The 17285-nt window shown below is 61.3% G+C and overlaps 1 protein-coding gene across 1 annotated transcript in view; it reads left to right on the forward strand.

The window, feature by feature from the left end:
• TAFA5 (TAFA chemokine like family member 5) overlaps positions 1–17285 on the forward strand; it is a 125583-nt gene that overhangs the window by 42566 nt on the left and 65732 nt on the right. The window contains exon 2 of the mRNA XM_081311932.1: positions 9803–9952. Coding sequence (XP_081168058.1) covers positions 9803–9952 — 150 coding nt within the window. The remainder of the gene's footprint in view (positions 1–9802; positions 9953–17285) is intronic.

Here is a 17285-nt window from a genome sequence, read left to right on the forward strand (position 1 = left end):
GGTAGTGTGTGGGGTGTGTATGCACAGGTAGTGTGTGGTGTGTGTGCACAGGTAGTGTGGGGGTGGGTGTGCAGGTAGTGTGGTGTGTGTGTGTAGGTAGAGTGTGGTGTGTGTGTGCACAGGTAATGTGTGGGGGGTGTGTGCATAGGTAGTGTGTGGGGTGTATGTGCCAGTACTATGGTGTGTGTGTGTGCAGGTAGTGTGGGGTATGTGTGTGTCAGGGAGTGTGGTATGTGTGTGTGCAGGTAGTGTGGTGTATGTATACAGGTAGTATGTGGTGTGTGTGTGTGCACAGGTAATGTGTGGGGTGTGTGTGCACAGGTAGTGTGTGGTGTGTGTGCAGGTAGTGTGTGGTGTGTGCAGGTAGTGTGTGGTGTGTGTATACAGGTAGTATGTGGGGTGTGTGTGCACAGGTAGTGTGTGGTGTGTGTGCACAGGTAGTGTGTGGGGTGTGTGTGCAGGTAGTGTGTGGTGTGTGTGCACAGGTAGTGTGGGGTGTGTGTGCACAGGTAGTGTGGGGTGTGTGTGCACAGGTAGTGTGGTGTGTGGTGTGTGCAGGTAGTGTGTGGTGTGTGTATACAGGTAGTATGTGGGGTGTTTGTGCACAGGTAGTGTGTGGTGTGTGTGCAGGTAGTGTGGTGTGTGCAGGTAGTGTGTGGTGTGTGCAGGTAGTGTGTGGTGTGTGTATACAGGTAGTATGTGGGGTGTGTGTGCACAGGTAGTGTGGTGTGTGGTGTGTGCAGGTAGTGTGTGGTGTGTGTATACAGGTAGTATGTGGGGTGTTTGTGCACAGGTAGTGTGTGGTGTGTGTGCAGGTAGTGTGGTGTGTGCCGGTAGTGTGTGGTGTGTGCAGGTAGTGTGTGGTGTGTGTATACAGGTAGTATGTGGGGTGTGTGTGCACAGGTAGTGTGGGGTGTGTGTGCACAGGTAGTGTGTGGTGTGTGTGTGTGCAGGTAGTGTGTGGTGTGTGCAGGTAGTGTGTGGTGTGTGTATACAAGTAGTATGTGGGGTGTATGTGCACAGGTAGTGTGGGGTGTGTGTGCACAGGTAGTGTGTGGTGTGTGTGCACAGGTAGTGTGTGGTGTGTGCAGGTAGTGTGTGGTGTGTGTAGGTAGTGTGTGGTGTGTGTATACAGGTAGTATGTGGGGTGTGTGTGCACAGGTAGTGTGGGGTGTGTGTGCACAGGTAGTGTGTGGGGTGTATGTGCCAGTACTATGGTGTGTGTGTGTGCAGGTAGTGTGGGGTATGTGTGTGTCAGGGAGTGTGGTATGTGTGTGTGCAGGTAGTGTGGTGTATGTATACAGGTAGTATGTGGTGTGTGTGTGTGCACAGGTAATGTGTGGGGTGTGTGTGCACAGGTAGTGTGTGGTGTGTGCAGGTAGTGTGGTGTGTGCAGGTAGTGTGTGGTGTGTGCAGGTAGTGTGTGGTGTGTGTGCACAGGTAGTGTGGGGTGTGTGTGCACAGGTAGTATGTGGGGTGTGTGTGCACAGGTAGTGTGGGGTGTGTGTGCACAGGTAGTGTGGGGTGTGTGTGCACAGGTAGTGTGTGGTGTGTGTGTGTGTGCCGGTAGTGTGTGGTGTGTGCAGGTAGTGTGTGGTGTGTGTATACAGGTAGTATGTGGGGTGTATGTGCACAGGTAGTGTGGGATGTGTGTGCACAGGTAGTGTGGGGTGTGTGTGTGTGTGCAGGTAGTGTGTGGTGTGTGCAGGTAGTGTGTGGTGTGTGTATACAGGTAGTATGTGGGGTGTGTGTGCACAGGTAGTGTGGGGTGTGTGTGCACAGGTAGTGTGGGGTGTGTGTGTGTGCCGGTAGTGTGTGGGGTCTGTGTGCAGGGTGGGGCTCCAGGAGTGCAGGCTCCTCGTGCAGGACCAGACGCTGAGGGCGTCTGCGAGTCAGGGCTTTCACCCTGCACCTGCCCCAGGTCCTCTGCTCAGGGGCACCTTCCCTGGGGCTGCAGGTCACACTGGCCGAGAGTGCAGTGGCATTGGTGCTGGCCCCATGCTGGGTTCTGGGTCCCCCAGGGCTGTGGGCCACTGTTCTGCTGCTTGCTTCCTGCACATCTTTCTCTCCTGACCTGAGCAGGCACCTCCGGGAAGCTCCAGTGCCTCCCGGGGCTGGGATCTGACCACTGTCCAAGGGCAGAGCTCAGAGGATTCTGCCCTCCCCTGGGGTCCCCAGGTCCTCTCTTCCAGGAGCACCGGGTCTGGGGTTCTGCCTCCTTGCCTGGAAGGCCTGGGCTGCGCCATATGCCCAGGGCCAGGTGTCCAGGGCCTCTAGAGAGGCCCTCTGCAGATCCTGGTCTTGCACAACTTCATCATCTCCTCAAGCACCGTCACGCAGAGGTGATCCTCATCCCTGTGACCACTCCACGCAGAGTTTGGCTTCATGATCCACTGCACTTCCCTAATGAGCTCTGTGATGGAGAATCAGGTACCAGGACTTAATAGAAACTCGATTTCATTATCACTCAAATATGGAGACTTTAATACTCCATCAGATCTTAAAGGACATCTCTCCTGTAATTTAATCCTCACACGCTGTGTCTATAGGATCAGGGATAAGGCTAAACATTAGCACTCCATTGGGCGCGTGGGGCAGAGCTGAGCCTTTAGGTATCTCTGGTTTAGAAGTGGGGTCTTGTACTGTGGTCGCAGATGCTGGTGTGCGTTGGTGTCTGGCCTCGAGGCCACCTCTGAGCCCTGAGCAGCCCCATCACACCCATGGCAGGTGCCTGAGTCGGCTGGGCATGAGGCCAGTGGAAATGGGCAGGTGCCTGGCCGAGCATCTTCTTCCCAGTGTCAGGAGAGGGGGGCTGTGCCTGAGGCGGACCCTCCCAGTGCAGTACAGGGACTAGCAGGCCCTAAGGCAGGGCTTCTGGACCCTTCAGGGCGCCCTGCCCCTTTGATGCAGGCAGCATAAGCAGATGGGCAAGGCCAGGTAGCCAGGTGGCTGAGTGACCCCGGGAGGGCTGCAGGAAGGGTGAAGGTTTGTGTCCCTTAGAGCTGACTTGCAGACTCTCCTGTGCACCACCACCCCAATCTTGCTTTGCCTGCCTTCAGATGCCCCTCTGATGGCCCAGGCTGCTGTGCCCGAGGGGCCTCTGGGAGGCAAGTGTGGTGCCTGTGCACATGTGGGGTGAGTGCCAGGCTGAATGTGGCCTGGGCGTGCTTCAGCTCAGTGTGTGGGCCAGGAGGCCGGGCAGAGCAGGCGTGGGTCTCAGCTGCCCCTGCGGGGAGGGAGCGGTTCCTGCCGCCCCTCCAGGCCTGTCTGCGCCTCCCCTCCTGCCCCTTGGCCTCAGGCCAAATGAGCCAGTTAGCCTCCGCGTAATAAGAACAGCTGTGCCCCATCCTGGCAGAGCTCTCGTCTGAGCTGCGGGGACCCGTGCCTTTGCCTCGGCTGTTGCCGACGGTGACCTCAGTGTGCTCCTGAGCTCTGCCTGCGTTGGGCGGTTTAAAGATTTATAATGCCCCCCGTGCCCACACATGTGTGCACACCGTATGTGGTGACCTGTGGTAACCGGGAGAAGCGCTCGCAGCCCCCTCCGCCCGCCCCGCAGGCCCTGGGCACCTGCTGCTGTCTGAGCTGCCCCCTCCGCCCGCCCCAGCCAGCAGATCCCACGCGGGAGGAGTTGCCCCTCAGGTCTTTTTCTGATCCTGCAGGAACCTGCTCTCCTGGTAGCTCTGAAGACAGAGCCGCACACACACTGTTGTGGTGCCCTGCTCAGAAGAGTGCTCAGTGGGGACATGGCTGGGGCCTCAGGTCCTAATAAAAACCCACAGGACTGGGGAAGGCCAAGGCACCAGGGCCAGGGAGCCGCCAGGCAGCCAACCCAGGACCCAGCTCCTCTGTAGCCTGGGAGCTGAGCCTTGCAGCCCAAGCCGCTCTGCCCCGTCTTTGGGCTTGTCAAGTGCGAGCTCAGGGCCGAAGCCTGGATGGAGGCCGGGGAGGCGTGGAGGCCAGCCAGCCTCATCACCCAGCCTAGGGATTTGTGTTTGACGCATCACATGACAGCGCAGTCGCACAGATGTCCCCTTCATATCCGGGTGACCAGCATGACCGCGAGACCCCTCGCCTCATCAGAGCTACAGATGTTTCCTGCTTGTCCCTCTGGTCCCTGTCCTGGAATCTGTCTGGAGGCAGCCTGCAGCCAGGGGTGGGTGCTTTGGGGCTGTGGAGAAGTCGAGTCTCTTGCTACCGTCTTGGGTGTCCCTGATGGTCCTCCAGCTGGGCGTGGAAGGGGGACAGCGTACTGGGCACTGAGGACAACGGGCACTGACCTCCTTCCCGCCGTCTTCTGGCTTCCTGACAATGAGTTACTTGAAACGCCCCACCACCCTCCCCCGGGACTGTTCCTCTGTGCCTCCCGGGGCTGGGTCCCCACCCTGGCATGCGTCCCCACCTCCAGGGAGGCAGCCGGCTGTTGGTTTTTGACTGGATGTGATCGGGGCATCTTACCTGAAATCGGCTTCCCACGGCCAAAAAGCAGTGCCACCTCACGGGTCTGTCATGGGCCCCAAACGCGGGCAGTAAGTCCCTGACCTCACTGGCCTTGGGCGCCTGGACACTGCTATGCCACTGACCACTGGGCCTTCGGGCCTCGCTGGCCCCTGGGCTCTGCTGCCGTGTTTTCATCCTCACCAGAACACCACTCTGACATTTATGATTGTTAAATGCCATCTCCTCGTGGGTGCCTGTCAAAGTCATTTTGAATCTTTATTCTGTCATCTATCATATCAGACATACTCCCAGATTTATGTCAGAGCCCCACTGGATTAATGGCTCCTCTGTGTCCCCAGGTGGAGGGACGCTCCCCGGGGGCTAGGCCCAGCTCCTGGCTGACCCCAGGGCCTCCTCCCTAGGCCTGGGGCGCTGCCTGTGGAGGGATACCCTTTGTTGGACCATCTGGAGCCCTTGGCCTGGGCCAGGTCCACTGCAACTCTGCCCAGGTGAGACTGCCCTGTCACCCACACCCAGACCTGGGAAGGGGGTTGGCACCATGTGCCATCTGGACACTCTCTGGTCCTTCCAACAAACTGGACTGGCCTGGGTGGTGTGGCCCTCACCTTGGACTGCTGGGCCTTCTGAGAGGCCTGTCTATTCCATCTGGCCTGATGTTGCAGGGCCTGGTCATCTCCCTGGACAGGAGGGACGCCTGGAATGGCTTGGTGCCCACAGACACAGATTGTTCTTCCCAACATGGCCCCCTGGACCCTGGACACCAGGTAGTGCCCAAGGCTGTGTATAACTCTGGGAGTTTCATGTGCAGACCTCTCTATGGTGGCCTGTCCCTCGCCTGGGGTAGCTGTTGTGTCCTGCTGGGTGTGTTGTGAACTCAGTGAGTGTTTCTATGGGGATAGAGGTACAGCCATCACCCCTCCAGCCAGGAACCCGGCCCTACTACCCTTTGTGAGGAGGGGGCCCCCACACTGGGGTTCCAGCCTGTGGTGGACTGCACACCAGCTGTTCCCTGGGGACGGTGGCCTGGTGGGGCGTGGAGCATGTCTGTTTATCATATAGCTGTGCCTCGGCCCAGGCTAAGCTGGTGTCTGAGTGGCCTTGGGGCCTTCAGGTGGCCACGGTCCCTGCATGCTGATGAAGGGCATGAATGGCGCCATCCACACCCGAGTGCCTGGCACTGACCAGCCCCACTCTCTGACTAGCGAGGCTGCTCCTTTGAGCTGCCAAGGAGGGTGCACCCCTGGGTGGGACTTCCAGAGGACAGGGACCTCCTCTCGGCTCCGCAGCAGCCCAGGGGCGGCCAGGGTGGACGTAGCAGAGGTGGAGATGCCTGTGCCCAGGGCCTTTTGAGGGGGCCGGCATCCACCCATCTGCCTCTGGGGCCATGGTGTCACTGTGGGTCACTCTGCCCTCTGAGAGGGGACATCCACCCATCTGCCTCTGGGGCCAGGGTGTCACTGTGGGTCAGTCTGTCCTACGGGGAGGCATCTGGCCATCTCAGGCTGGGGCCTGGTGTCTCTCTGCCCTGGCAGGCTGTGTCCATCCGTCTGATGCTGGGGCCATGGTGTCACCAAGGCTAACTGTGCCGTATGGGGTGTGTCTGTCCCAGCTGGGGCCATAGCCTCACCCTGACACTCAGTGTGGCACTCTGGGTGCCTGTGGATGGCAGGTGCTCTGGGTTTGCTGTGTCTTGACTCTGTGCCGTGCTCCCGTGGTCACAGCACCATTGGGTGTGGCCTCCTGTGAGGCTCCTCAGCGTCAGGACAGCTGCTGCTCCTGAGCCCAGATGCCTGGAGGTTTGCCGTGCCTTTGCTCTAGGCCACCTGCCCATGCCCGACCTGGCCTTTGTCCCCAGAGCATGGTCCCTTCCCCAGCAGCCCTGCCAGAGACCCACTGTCAGCACTGGGTCATGGCCATCGAGGGCTGAATCCAGGGATGGCTCAGTGAGGCCCCAGGGATGGTGGCGGGCTCAGTGTTTGTCCCTCCAGTCCTCTTGGGTCAGTCGCAGTCATCCCAAGGGCAGCCCAGCCTAGCCCCGGAGGATGGTCACCGTGCAGTAGGCGGAGACCATGGGGCCAGAGGGTGGACATGCAGCTCCCTGGAGGAGGGGCTGCCAGGGCAGGAGACCTGGGAGAGGGTGGCCAGGGGAGCTGCAGGGCTCTTCCTGGAGCTCTGGATGAGTCCCAGGCCCCTCATGAGCTGCCTGTCAATCACCTGGGATGCTCCAGGTCCCTCAGGCAGAGCACACGCCCACAGGTGGATTCCAGGCCCGTGCAAGATGGAAGCCTCCCATTTTCAACAGGTTTTGATCTGCCATTGGTCGATAGGGGCACATGTTGACTCAGGGCCCAAAGTGGCCCAACTGGGGGGCAGGGTCTGGGCTGATGTGGCCAGTTATAATGAAGCCCCTCGGTGGGCCTTGATCCAGTAGAACTACTGTCGGGTAGGAAGAGGGACCCCTGGAGAAGGCCCTGTGGTGAAGGACAGCCTGGCAGAAGCATAGTGCTTCTGCCCCGAGGACAGTGGGCAGCGCTGGGGCCTGTCAGAGGACACGGCCTCTGCTTTCAGAGCGATCACAGGAAATGCTGTCTGCCCTCGGAGCCACCAGGTCTGTGGCATCCTGTCCTGGTACCTCCCCTAGGACACTGGCAGTAGGGACCCAGGGCAGGGGAGCCTGGGCAGAGGACCACCTGTCCACAGGCCACTCTTACCACCACAGCTCCTAAGGGACAAGGGCCCAGGTTGGTGGCTGCTGCCTGACAGCTGCCCTGAGGTCCCCCAGAGGGGGGGGCAGGATTTGGAGGGCCATTGGCTTGCACAGGTGACTGACAAGGGTGACTTGCTGGCCACTGATGCACAGGCCCAGGGGCAGGGGGTGTGTAGTTAGTGGCCAGGTCTGGGGCAGGGGCAAGGGGCAGGGTCTGCTCAGCTTAGTGGTGCCCCAGTCCTGTTCCCAAGCCTTAGTTTGACCAGTCCCACAGATAGACAGCTCCAGAGAACTGCCCAGGCCAGGCTCTGCCTGAGGAGGCAGCTGGCCATCACACAGTGTCTGGGGTCAAGGTGGGCAGGAGGAGCAGGGCAGCCCTGAGCAGACCTGCAGAGCTGAAACAGGCATTTGGGGACAGAGCCCACGTGTCTGCCGTCTGGGGAATGCAGTGGTGGGCGCAGGGGTATGTCCCGTAGATGGTGTGTGCTGCGGTGGGGCTGGTCTGCCCAGACCCTGTTCACCGCAGGCACCTGGCAGGCGCTACCTGCTGCTCCGGGGAGCGTCCCATCATCCCCCTCCTGTGAGCTGCATCGTCTTCTCACTGATTTATATGTTTGCTTGTTTATTCCATCTGCTTTTTAAGGCAGGGTGCGATTTCATGACTGATAGTGTGAGTTAGAATCCGCAGCCTGAAGGGAGGCGCTGTGGCCAGGGCCTGGGGTTCTGCTGTCACGAGCGGGCCCAGCAGTGCAGTGTCGGTGGCTCACAGTCCTGGGGACACCTGGATGTGTGCATGCCTCCCAGCCTCCTGAGCCTCGTGAGCCAGCTGTGCGTGACTCATCAGCACCCTGCCTGGCTCCAGATAGCTACGTCTGGCCACCTTGGACAGCTCCCCCAAGCCCTGCCCTGCACTGTGGGCAGACCAGGCTGGGTGACCTGTCTGGCATACCCTATAGATGCCCCTGTGCCTCCTGGGTGATGACTAGACTCAGACACTTCCCGGGTCCAGGGTTCCCTGAGCAGGTTGGGCTGTTGGGGCCCTGCCCACTGCAGCCCATTGGCATGACTGATGGCTGCTCTGGCCCAGGCCTGGGCTGGGCTGGGGACCCTGAGGGTGACAGCAAGGTGGGTACAGTGTGGCAGGAGTGAGCGTCTGCATGACGGCACCGGAGGAGCCGTGTGGTGAGGATGGCTCCCTGGTCTGCAGACCAGCCACCGGGACAGTGGGACCACTGCTGTTCTGCCCCTCGTCCTGCCTGCATCTGCGCCGTCCCTCCTGGGGTCAGCTCCACGTGCTTGTGATACTCTGAGCCTCTGCCTGTGTCCCCTGTGAAGCACTCACCTGGGTGGCTGGGATTCCGCGCAGGCATCTGCAAGGTGCTGTCTCCCCAGGCAGAGGCCGTGGGCTTGGCTGCAAGAGGGCTCAGGGCAGCAGGATCACTGTGTGCTGGTGGGTGAGAGCCAGGCCACCTGCTGTGGGCACAGGGCGTGGGCATCTGGTGAGGGCTGCAGAGCTGTGTGGGGAGGGCGCCAGCTGGGCAAGGGTCACCCCGTCTCCCAGGAGGTGGCCAGTTCCCATCTGACGGCCTGCGTCGAGCACCGCGCTGCCTTTGTTGGCTAGTGTGTCTCCTCAGGGCTTGCTACTGGTGGCCGGGCTACAACTTTACAGGCAGCGAGGACCTAACTTCCCCTTGGAAGTCCCTGACGGCCGCCTTCCCTCTCCTGAGACATCTACCTCAGCCCTCAGAGAGACGTGAGTCCCTGGGGCAGGATGCAGAAAGCAACTGGAGTAGGTGCCACTGCACGGCACGTGTCCCTAGGTTGGACCGGGCTCAGGGCCACGCCTGCCTGGAGGAGCCTGGGTGTCCCTGCAGGCATCAGTGTGGCTTGTGAGCCTGTGTGTGTCACACTGGTGTGCACTCTGGCCTGCTCTGCGTCCACCTACCAGGGCGTGGTGTGTTGTGTCCTCATCTGTGTGTGGCTGTGGGTCTGTGACACGTGACGTGCGCGCATGTGTGTGGACATGCACAGGCCTTTGGGAAGGCAGTGGAACCCGGACCTCCTGGCACAGATGGCACAGCTGGGCTCCCTGCCGTGCGGTGTGCACCCAGGTAGGGTGGTGGCTCCTGCCTGGCAGTGTGACCACTCACACAGGCTTTAGCACACCTGAGGGTGTCTGACCTGCTTTCTGACCCTAAGGTGTCACATCTTGAGGGTGGCGTGCTGGCACCTGGGGACAGAGATGGAGGGACTGGCTTGGTTTCAGGGCCCTCGCTCTGCAGTTGGAGTCTCTTCTGTCCAATGCTGCGTGTGTGTTGGGGTGGGGAGGCAGCTGCTTCCTCCCGACTTGGCCCTTTCATTTCCGGCGTGGCTGAGACAGGGCCAGGTTTAATTTCCTGTCTGCTGTGGCAGAGCTGCCTGAAAACCAGGGCGCATACAGAGCACAGGCTGCTGGGGTGGCCCAGGCCTGGATGCCATTGTGCTCTCCGGGTATCCTTCACAGTGTTTTAGATGTCCCCTTGGAGCCAGGTCTCCTTCCCAGAGCCCTGGCAGGCCATGGTGGTCTTCTCTACAGGTGGGCACTGTGTGGCCCTCCAGGCTGTGGCCATTCACCTGACAACTCCTTCTCTCTTGCAGGTCAGCTGGCCGCTGGCACCTGTGAGATTGTGACCCTGGACCGGGACAGCAGCCAGCCACGGAGGACCATCGCCCGGCAGACGGCTCGCTGCGCATGCAGAAAGGGGCAAATCGCAGGCACCACGAGAGCGCGGCCCGCCTGTGTGGATGGTAAGCAGCCAGGCAGCACCTCAGGGTGCTGTGCACAGCGTCACCCAGGGCCATGGTGGGAGCCAGGTGTGGCCCTCTGAGCCTGCTGCGGGGTGTGCACCGGGCGACTCTGGCTGACCGCTAGCATGACTGCACTGTGGGCCGCTCACTGTGTGCTTCCTGAGGGCTAGGGTGGCAGGGACCAAGTCTCTGGGCCCTCGGTGTTGCCACAGGAGAGGGAAGGACCGTGGGGGTGGTCTAAGTGGCATGTGGTTGTGAGCGAGATGGCACAGTCTGCTGGGCGCCCACTGCATCTGCGCACATGTGGCTCTGGCCACGGCCGAGAGAGCGCGCGGAGTCCTCGCCTCTGGTTCTGGCTGGGATCCAGCACCGTGGGCTGGACTTGGTGGAGGAGCAGAGCACCTCCCCATGGGCTCTGCAATTGAGTGGCCGTGGCCTCCTGAGACACCCCTGCAGTTCAGCCGCCTGTGAGATGTACCCCGTTCTAATCCTTCCTGAACAGATGCTCCCGGGGGGTGCTGGGCGGGGGGGGGCACCCTGAGAGATCTCTGTGAAGGGAACCACAGGTGGGCTTTAGGCAGAGGAGGGGCCCTGTGGCTGCCCTGGTGCCTTGGATATGGTATCTGGCCAGTGGTGGAGGAGGTCACTGTGGGTCACTGTGGGAGACTTGGTTTGGGGCAGGCAGCCCGTGGTTCATCATGAGACCTGGGAGCCCCACCGTCAGGGCCTCCACCTGGGCCACAGAGAGGTCAGAAGTGGGGGACTGTTGTCAACACCTGCTGGGTAAGACCAGGGGGGTAGAAGCCAGGCACCTGAGCCAGGCTGGAACCCACCAGGGTCACGTCCTGTGGCGTGGGTGTGGGCCTGGCCAGCAGGAGCTGAGTCAGTCCAGGTGACCTTGAGGGAGTGGCCCCACTTGGAGCTGTGGAGGGGCCTTGGTTCCAGGCACAGAATCATGACCACAGCCCACGAAAGGGGTCAGATAGGGTGAGCCTGGGGACAGGAGGACAGAGTCCCCTGTGGGTAGGGCTGTGAGGCCACCTCCTAGAGTGCAGAGGAGCCAGGAGCCCCAGATGGTGACTGTGGACTTGGGCTGCTGGATTCCCAAGAGCCCAGGCCCGGGGCTGGGGTCCAGGTGGGGTGTGTGGCTGGGCCAGCAGGAGGCCCTGTGTGGCCAGGGCTGGGCAGAGGGGGTGGGCCTGGCACCCCCACGACCGTGTGGTGGGGCCTGTCGGGCCTACGGTAGCCTCTAGGGCGGCCGCTGCTGTCGTGCCGTGCTGGAAAGAGGCCCAGGGAGGTCAGAGTTCCTGCCAGTCACTCAGCTGACGTGGCCTGGTCTTTCTGGTCTGGGTCAGCTCTCTCTTCCCCCTCAGTCTGTGCACAGGATTTGGGCCCCCGGCTCAGATTCTGCCACTTCTGCCTGGGAGCCGCGGTGCACAGCTCTCCTGTGCCCCAGGTCTGTGTGTGGGTGCAGGTCGGGTCTGTGCACTGTGCTTAGAAGGCAGAAAAGACGGCAGACTGGGGCTCCGAGGGGTGGAGGGGGCTGCCTTGGGAATCAGATGCCACCACAACACGGGAGGGTTTCCCAACCAGCCAAGCAGTGTCCACTGTGACCACCTGTCTCCCCAGCTAGGGAGGGCCCTCCAGGAAGGGAGCAGCAGAGCCCATGAGCAGGAGGCTGGGGATGGGCTGACTGGATCCCCAGCCCCTTCCAGTGTCTCTCATAGGGTGTACTGGGACTCGCCAGAGACTCGGTCAGCTTGTGAGTCTGGCCTGGGCTGAGGCAGGGAGTTCCAGCCCCACTGGACACCTGTCAGAAGGGAGGGAGCTAGAGGGAGCAGGCCCAGCCAGGCCTCGGCCGGTTCAGGTCTTAGATACCAGTGCGGCTTCTGGGCTGAGGCTCTGCACAGGTCTGGCTAGTGGTGTCCTCACCTGGAGACTCCAGGGGCCCAGGACGAAGTATCCTATGGGGCTCCCTGGGCTCACCGACCTCCTTCTGCTGTCCCTGGACCCCATGGCCACCCACATTTCTGCTTCCAGCCCAGAGAGGCACTGGGGTATGTGGAGGGCACTCTGAGGCTGCGGGGACGAGGCTGAGCCTGTTGGCCAGTGGTGAAGTGATGCGGCACATCTGCAGGGCCTGAGGCCAGCGTCCCTGGCCTCACGGAGCCGTGTCAGTTCATGTCCACACAAGATGACCTAGTAAAAAACCTGGTGGCAGTTACTCGGATCCTGGCACTTGGCCTGCCCAGCCTACTTCCCCCAGGGGCCGCCATCTTGCTGGTGGTGAGCCGAGCGGGCTCTCGCTGCACCCTGCACTCTCTGGCTTCCGTGACTGGAACCCGTGACACGTGGTGGCGAGGAGGCCTTCTTGGTTGACATTGATTGATTCTTCCCAGGACGCTCGCGGCTCGGTTCTTCCCCTCCCTCATTACCTCCGCGTGCCTGTGGGGAGACGGGGGTCAGGATTGATTACTAATTGAATCTGGGTCTGCTCATCTGAAACCGTGTCCGCGTCCCTCTCCCCAGGAGCCTCCCAGTGCCTCAGGAGCTGGGTCCCAGAGACCCAAATTAAACCCTCACCACTTTCCAGGGAGGCCAAACAAATTAGTTAGCCGGCGTTTTCTGCACAGTGGGCATTTCCAGGCTGCCATCTAATTTAATTTTTGCTTTTCTCTTTCCTCGCTCCGCGTGCATAATCAGTTTCTTTGCGTGCGACTGAGTCCGCCGAAGGAAACTCGGGCCTCGTTGGTCTGGTGGAGCTGGATGCAATCAGGGCTTCTCCCGCGGTGGCTCCTGCTGACCCGACGTGCTCTGCGAACCCAGGAGCAGGGGCTGCTGGGCAGCGCTGCGTCTCTGCACCTGTGCACTTCCTCCTAGTTGGGTTTTCAGTTGTTTATAAATTTGCTCATTTGGATAAGGACTGTGCTCCTGGGTGTAGGGGCTGTATGGGAGCTGGGCTCTCCTAATGCCCAGTCTGCAGAGCCTGGGGGCTGCGGCCAAGGGAGTCGAGGCACTCGCTGCCTGCCCTCGCGCAGCTGCAGCCCAGGGGAGTTTTTCAGTGGTGTTGAGGGGTGACGAGGAGCTGGCCAGAAGAGCTTCCCTCTGTGGAGGAAGGGGAATGGAATGAGAGGGGACCTTCAGGCCTTCGGCCTCCCTGGCCATGTCTGTGAGTGGAAGCATTTCCGGTGAGCCAGTCCCCAGCACTGTGACCCTGTGCACCTGCCTGAGAATCACTTCAACTTACAGAGCTGTCAGGGACAGGGACGTGAGAGCAAACTGGTCCCTTGCTGCTGCAGGGCTGCCCACCCTCACTAACATCACAAACAGAACTCCCCGGAGGGCTGCCTTCTCGGCAGGGCACCATGCCAGGCGGGTGGAGGCTGCCCCTGCTGAGCTCACGGCATCTGTCATTGATCTGAGCCCCCTGTCCCATCGGCAGGAGCACGTGGTCCTGAGCGCTCCTGTGGGAGTGCAGAGGCCCTTGCTGGTGCCGGCGGGGCACACGGTGACCGCTGTCTCTTGCAGAAGCAGTGCCTGTTCACAGAGAGGCTCTCTCCTGTAAGCAGGGCTTTTGTGAAAGTCCTCTGGGAGGAATCGGGTTGGCAGCCTGGCACCAGGTGGGGTACAGGGAGCAGAGCCGGTGGGTTTTGAAGCAGTACTTCCCAGGGCCACGGAGGGTCACGAAGGACGCCACTGGGGGACTCCAGGCACAGGACACAGGCAGCTTTCCCTGGGAGCCTTGAGGGAGGAGGGCAGGCTGGGTTTGGGGCATCGCAGGGACCTGTCAGGAGGGCTGCAGCTGGCCCCGGGGCTGGAGGGCGCCCAGGACTACAGGCGGTGCAGGGAAGGTCGAGCTCTCTCCTGCACAGCCAGAGGGTCTCCACCCAGGAGGCTTGTGGAAGACCCAGGAGGACCTGGCTGCTGACAGGACTGACCTGTGTCACCTGCCTAGATGATCGTGGGGCTTGAAACCCAAAGCAGACGTGGCCCTCCTGGGTGAGCCGGGAGGCACAGTGGTCCAGAGTTCAAGTCCAGAGCCACGGCTCCAGCTGCTCACCTGCCGGTGCCATGGGCAGTGCCCTGGTCTGTCCAGCAGGTGGGATAACAGCTCTCAGTGGGTGAGACGAGACCCTGCTCCAGCTGGCCCTGGCCACCCCCAACCTGGTCAACCACCCTGTCTGCCAGAGACACAGGTCCTGGCCACCTCTGGGACAGCTAGGGGATGCTGGGGAATGAGGGGAGGGGTCCTGGCTGGGATGTGGGTGTGTGAATAGCTGCTGCCGGTCGGGGTGAGCATGGGGCCCCGTTTTCAGGGACAAAGTTGGTCCAGAAGTAGATGTGAGGAATCAGGAGTACAGAAATAAACCTCCCTTACACAGGAAGCCGACTCTCCACCCGCCTGCCAGACACTCGGAGAGGAAGGAGCCGTCTTTTCCACAGCTGGCAGCGGGCAGCCCGCTGTCCACACGCAGGGGAACGGAGCGGACCCTGCTCACACGGCGTGCAAAGGTCACGTCAGAACGGATCGGAGCCCGGGATGTTGAGGGTCAACTCTACTAAATTTTAGGAAAAACACACACGAAGGGTAAATCTTTACGAGCTTGGGCCTGGCCAAGGACTCTCAATGTGACACCAAAAACAAGAGCAGTCCAGGGACTCATGGTGACTGGCATCGTCTGTGCCTCCAGTCACCCCACCAGGGAGGTCAGGAAAGTCCACACAAAGGTGTGAACACAGATGCTCAGGAACCATGTCACCAAGAGTGGAACCAGCCCAAGCAGCACCAGTGCACGAGTGGGTGACAGAAGGTGGCCTGTCCACTAATGGGCAGCACCCAGCCATGCTGCAATGTGGTGGACCTTGGCAACAGGTTGCTGAGAAAAAGGAGCCAGAGCCCAGGGCCACAGGTGATTCTCTGGACGTGAGATGCCAGGACAGGCCATTCCAGGGACAGGTGGGTCGAGGCTGTGTGCTGGGGTGCAGGGTGGGGAGTGAGAGGCAGGGCTTCGGGACTGGGTCACAGCCGATGAAGAGGCCCTAAAGCTGAGCTGTCAGCAATCAGCCTCGACAGTGGTCAGCCCAGGCCACTGCAGGCCAGGTTCAGGGGAGGTGCAAAGGCCCTGCATGCTACCCCCCAACGGTGGCATTTTGGAGAAGGTGGGCCAGGCTGCTGACGGTCTTTCAGGTGACACCCACGTGGCCTTCTGTCTGCTGTGGTCGTGTCCCCAGCCAGGTCATGGGTCTGGATGCCCTTGAGCCCACCCTGCGTGGGTTCCTGGTCTGCAGCACGTGGGCCCCCGGCGCCAGTGCGAGCCGACAAGGGCGCCTGGGCTTGGCAGGGGCAGCCGGCAGCCAACGTCGACATTCAGTTTGCACATTCTGTGCCGCGGAAGCCTTTCTGCTCCTGAATGTGCGCCTGGGAGAGGCGTGTGTCGTAAACTCTCGGAAACTGGAGGGCTGCCTGGAGGCTGTTGGCGCCTCTGCCTTCCAAGCACATCCGTCATTTCTGCATCGCCTGATCCAGATGGAGCTGGAAATGCTCCCTGCATCGCACCCCTCGCTGTGAGCGGCCGGTAGGGAGGTGCCGGCGTGTGCAGAGCGCCCGGTTCCACAGGATGCACCTTCGCATCACCCCACCGAGGAGCCCGCCATGGCAGGTGGCAACTGCGGGCACCAGCCCACGGTGCCTCCGGCAGCCCAGCACCGTGTCTCTGGCTGACTCTGGAGGAGCCCTGTGGCCTGCCCAGAGCTGGCTGCAGCCTCAGGGATGACAGTCCCTTTGCTTCCTCAGAGTTCACCTACTGGAGGGGACGGTCACTCTGTCAACGCCTTCCTCGGCTCCTTCCAGGTCTGGCTGGAAACCACCGGTGGCTCCTTGATGTTTGGTGAGGTGAGAGGCCGCTGAGGCTGGGGGAGAATCGCTCACTCTCTGGGTGCTGCGGGGAGCAGGCTGGGACAGCGGAGCAGACAAGGCCTTGGTTCTCCACATGGCCGTCACCTGGGGCCTGGGGACCTTGGAAGGCGGCCGGCCATCTCCTCCCAGTAGTAAGGTGCCTTCCCAGGGGCCTTGGGACACAGGGTCCCTGTGCTGTCCACCTCTGTTCTTACTCAGTGGCCTCCCAAAGAAAGAGGGTCACCTCCTGAGGTGGCTGGCCTTGAGCAGGCTCTTTGCTCTCGGGGAGCCCCAGGGAAGATGGCCTCCAGTGTCCCTTCTGTCTCTCAAAGCCTGTGGCACCTGACCTGGCCAGTGTGTGCTGCTCTGCGCCAGGTCTGCAGCTCCAGCCATGCCTGCTGTCCTTCAACGGTCCTGGGCAGGTGGCCCCAGGCTGCCCCCCTTGTCCTTCTTCCACATGAGGTTCCCTGGGCCCGCCTCCCTCCCTGATACCCCGATGGCTCCAGCGAATGTGGATGGGTGTATTAGTGTGGAAATTCTGCCGCTGGGGGCTGGCTGGGACCTTAGTTAACGCCAGTGACTGCCTGGTGGGAGGGGAAGGAGTGGGCAGGGTTGGAGGAGGTTCGGTGTCAGGGTGACCTGTTCTGAGCTCTCGGCAGGGCCAAACACAGCCTGGCGCAGCCACGGGAACACCCGCTTCTCCCCACAGCCTGGTGCAGCAGGAGAGATGTGAGGCGCAGCCCCTGGGGCGGAGGGCCAGGCCCAGCCCGCAGAGTTGCAGAGTGTGAGCAGCTGGCTGTGGCTGTACAGAGGGCATCAGAGCTTAGGACAGTGCCCTGGAGGCCTGGGCACAGTGCACAGGGAGGGCTAGTTCTGCCTGTTGTCCCCCCAGATTCCCGGTGTGAGTGAGTGGCAACGCCCGGCCTGCACCACCCTGACCCTCTGCTGCTCCCTGAGAGCAGGTGGCCCCTGCAGAGCAGCAGGACACAGTGGCCGGAGGCCCCTCTCTGTTACGTGTTTGTCCTTAGAGAACAGAGTGCTATTCTGTATATTTCTGCCTGGGTTCGTTTATGCACCTCCCCGCATTTAAAGAGAAAAAATACCTGAGCCTGGGCAATCTAGACAGAATGGGAATTCACTTCCTCACAGTTCTCAGGCTGGGAGCCAGGCCTAGTGTCTGCTGAGGGCCACACCCTCCAGTCCTCCCATGGCCAGGGTGGGACGGGCACAGCGGCAAGTGTCTGCCCTGTGGGCGCGGCCCCAGGCTCTGCTGGCCTTGCTCTGGGATTCACCTGATGCCTGCGCTCCCGGGGTGGTTGCCGAGCCGTTTGGGTGGCTGTGTGGCCTCGGCCGAGTCCCTGGGCTCTCCGGGCCGTGGTGAAGCAGTGGCGTGGTGTGTGTAAGGCAGGGCTCCCTGCAGCCAAGCACCCGCCACGT

The sequence above is a fragment of the Spermophilus citellus genome (assembly GCF_964194105.1).
Source record: "Spermophilus citellus genome assembly, chromosome: 10".
NCBI classification, from domain to species: Eukaryota; Metazoa; Chordata; class Mammalia; order Rodentia; family Sciuridae; genus Spermophilus; species Spermophilus citellus.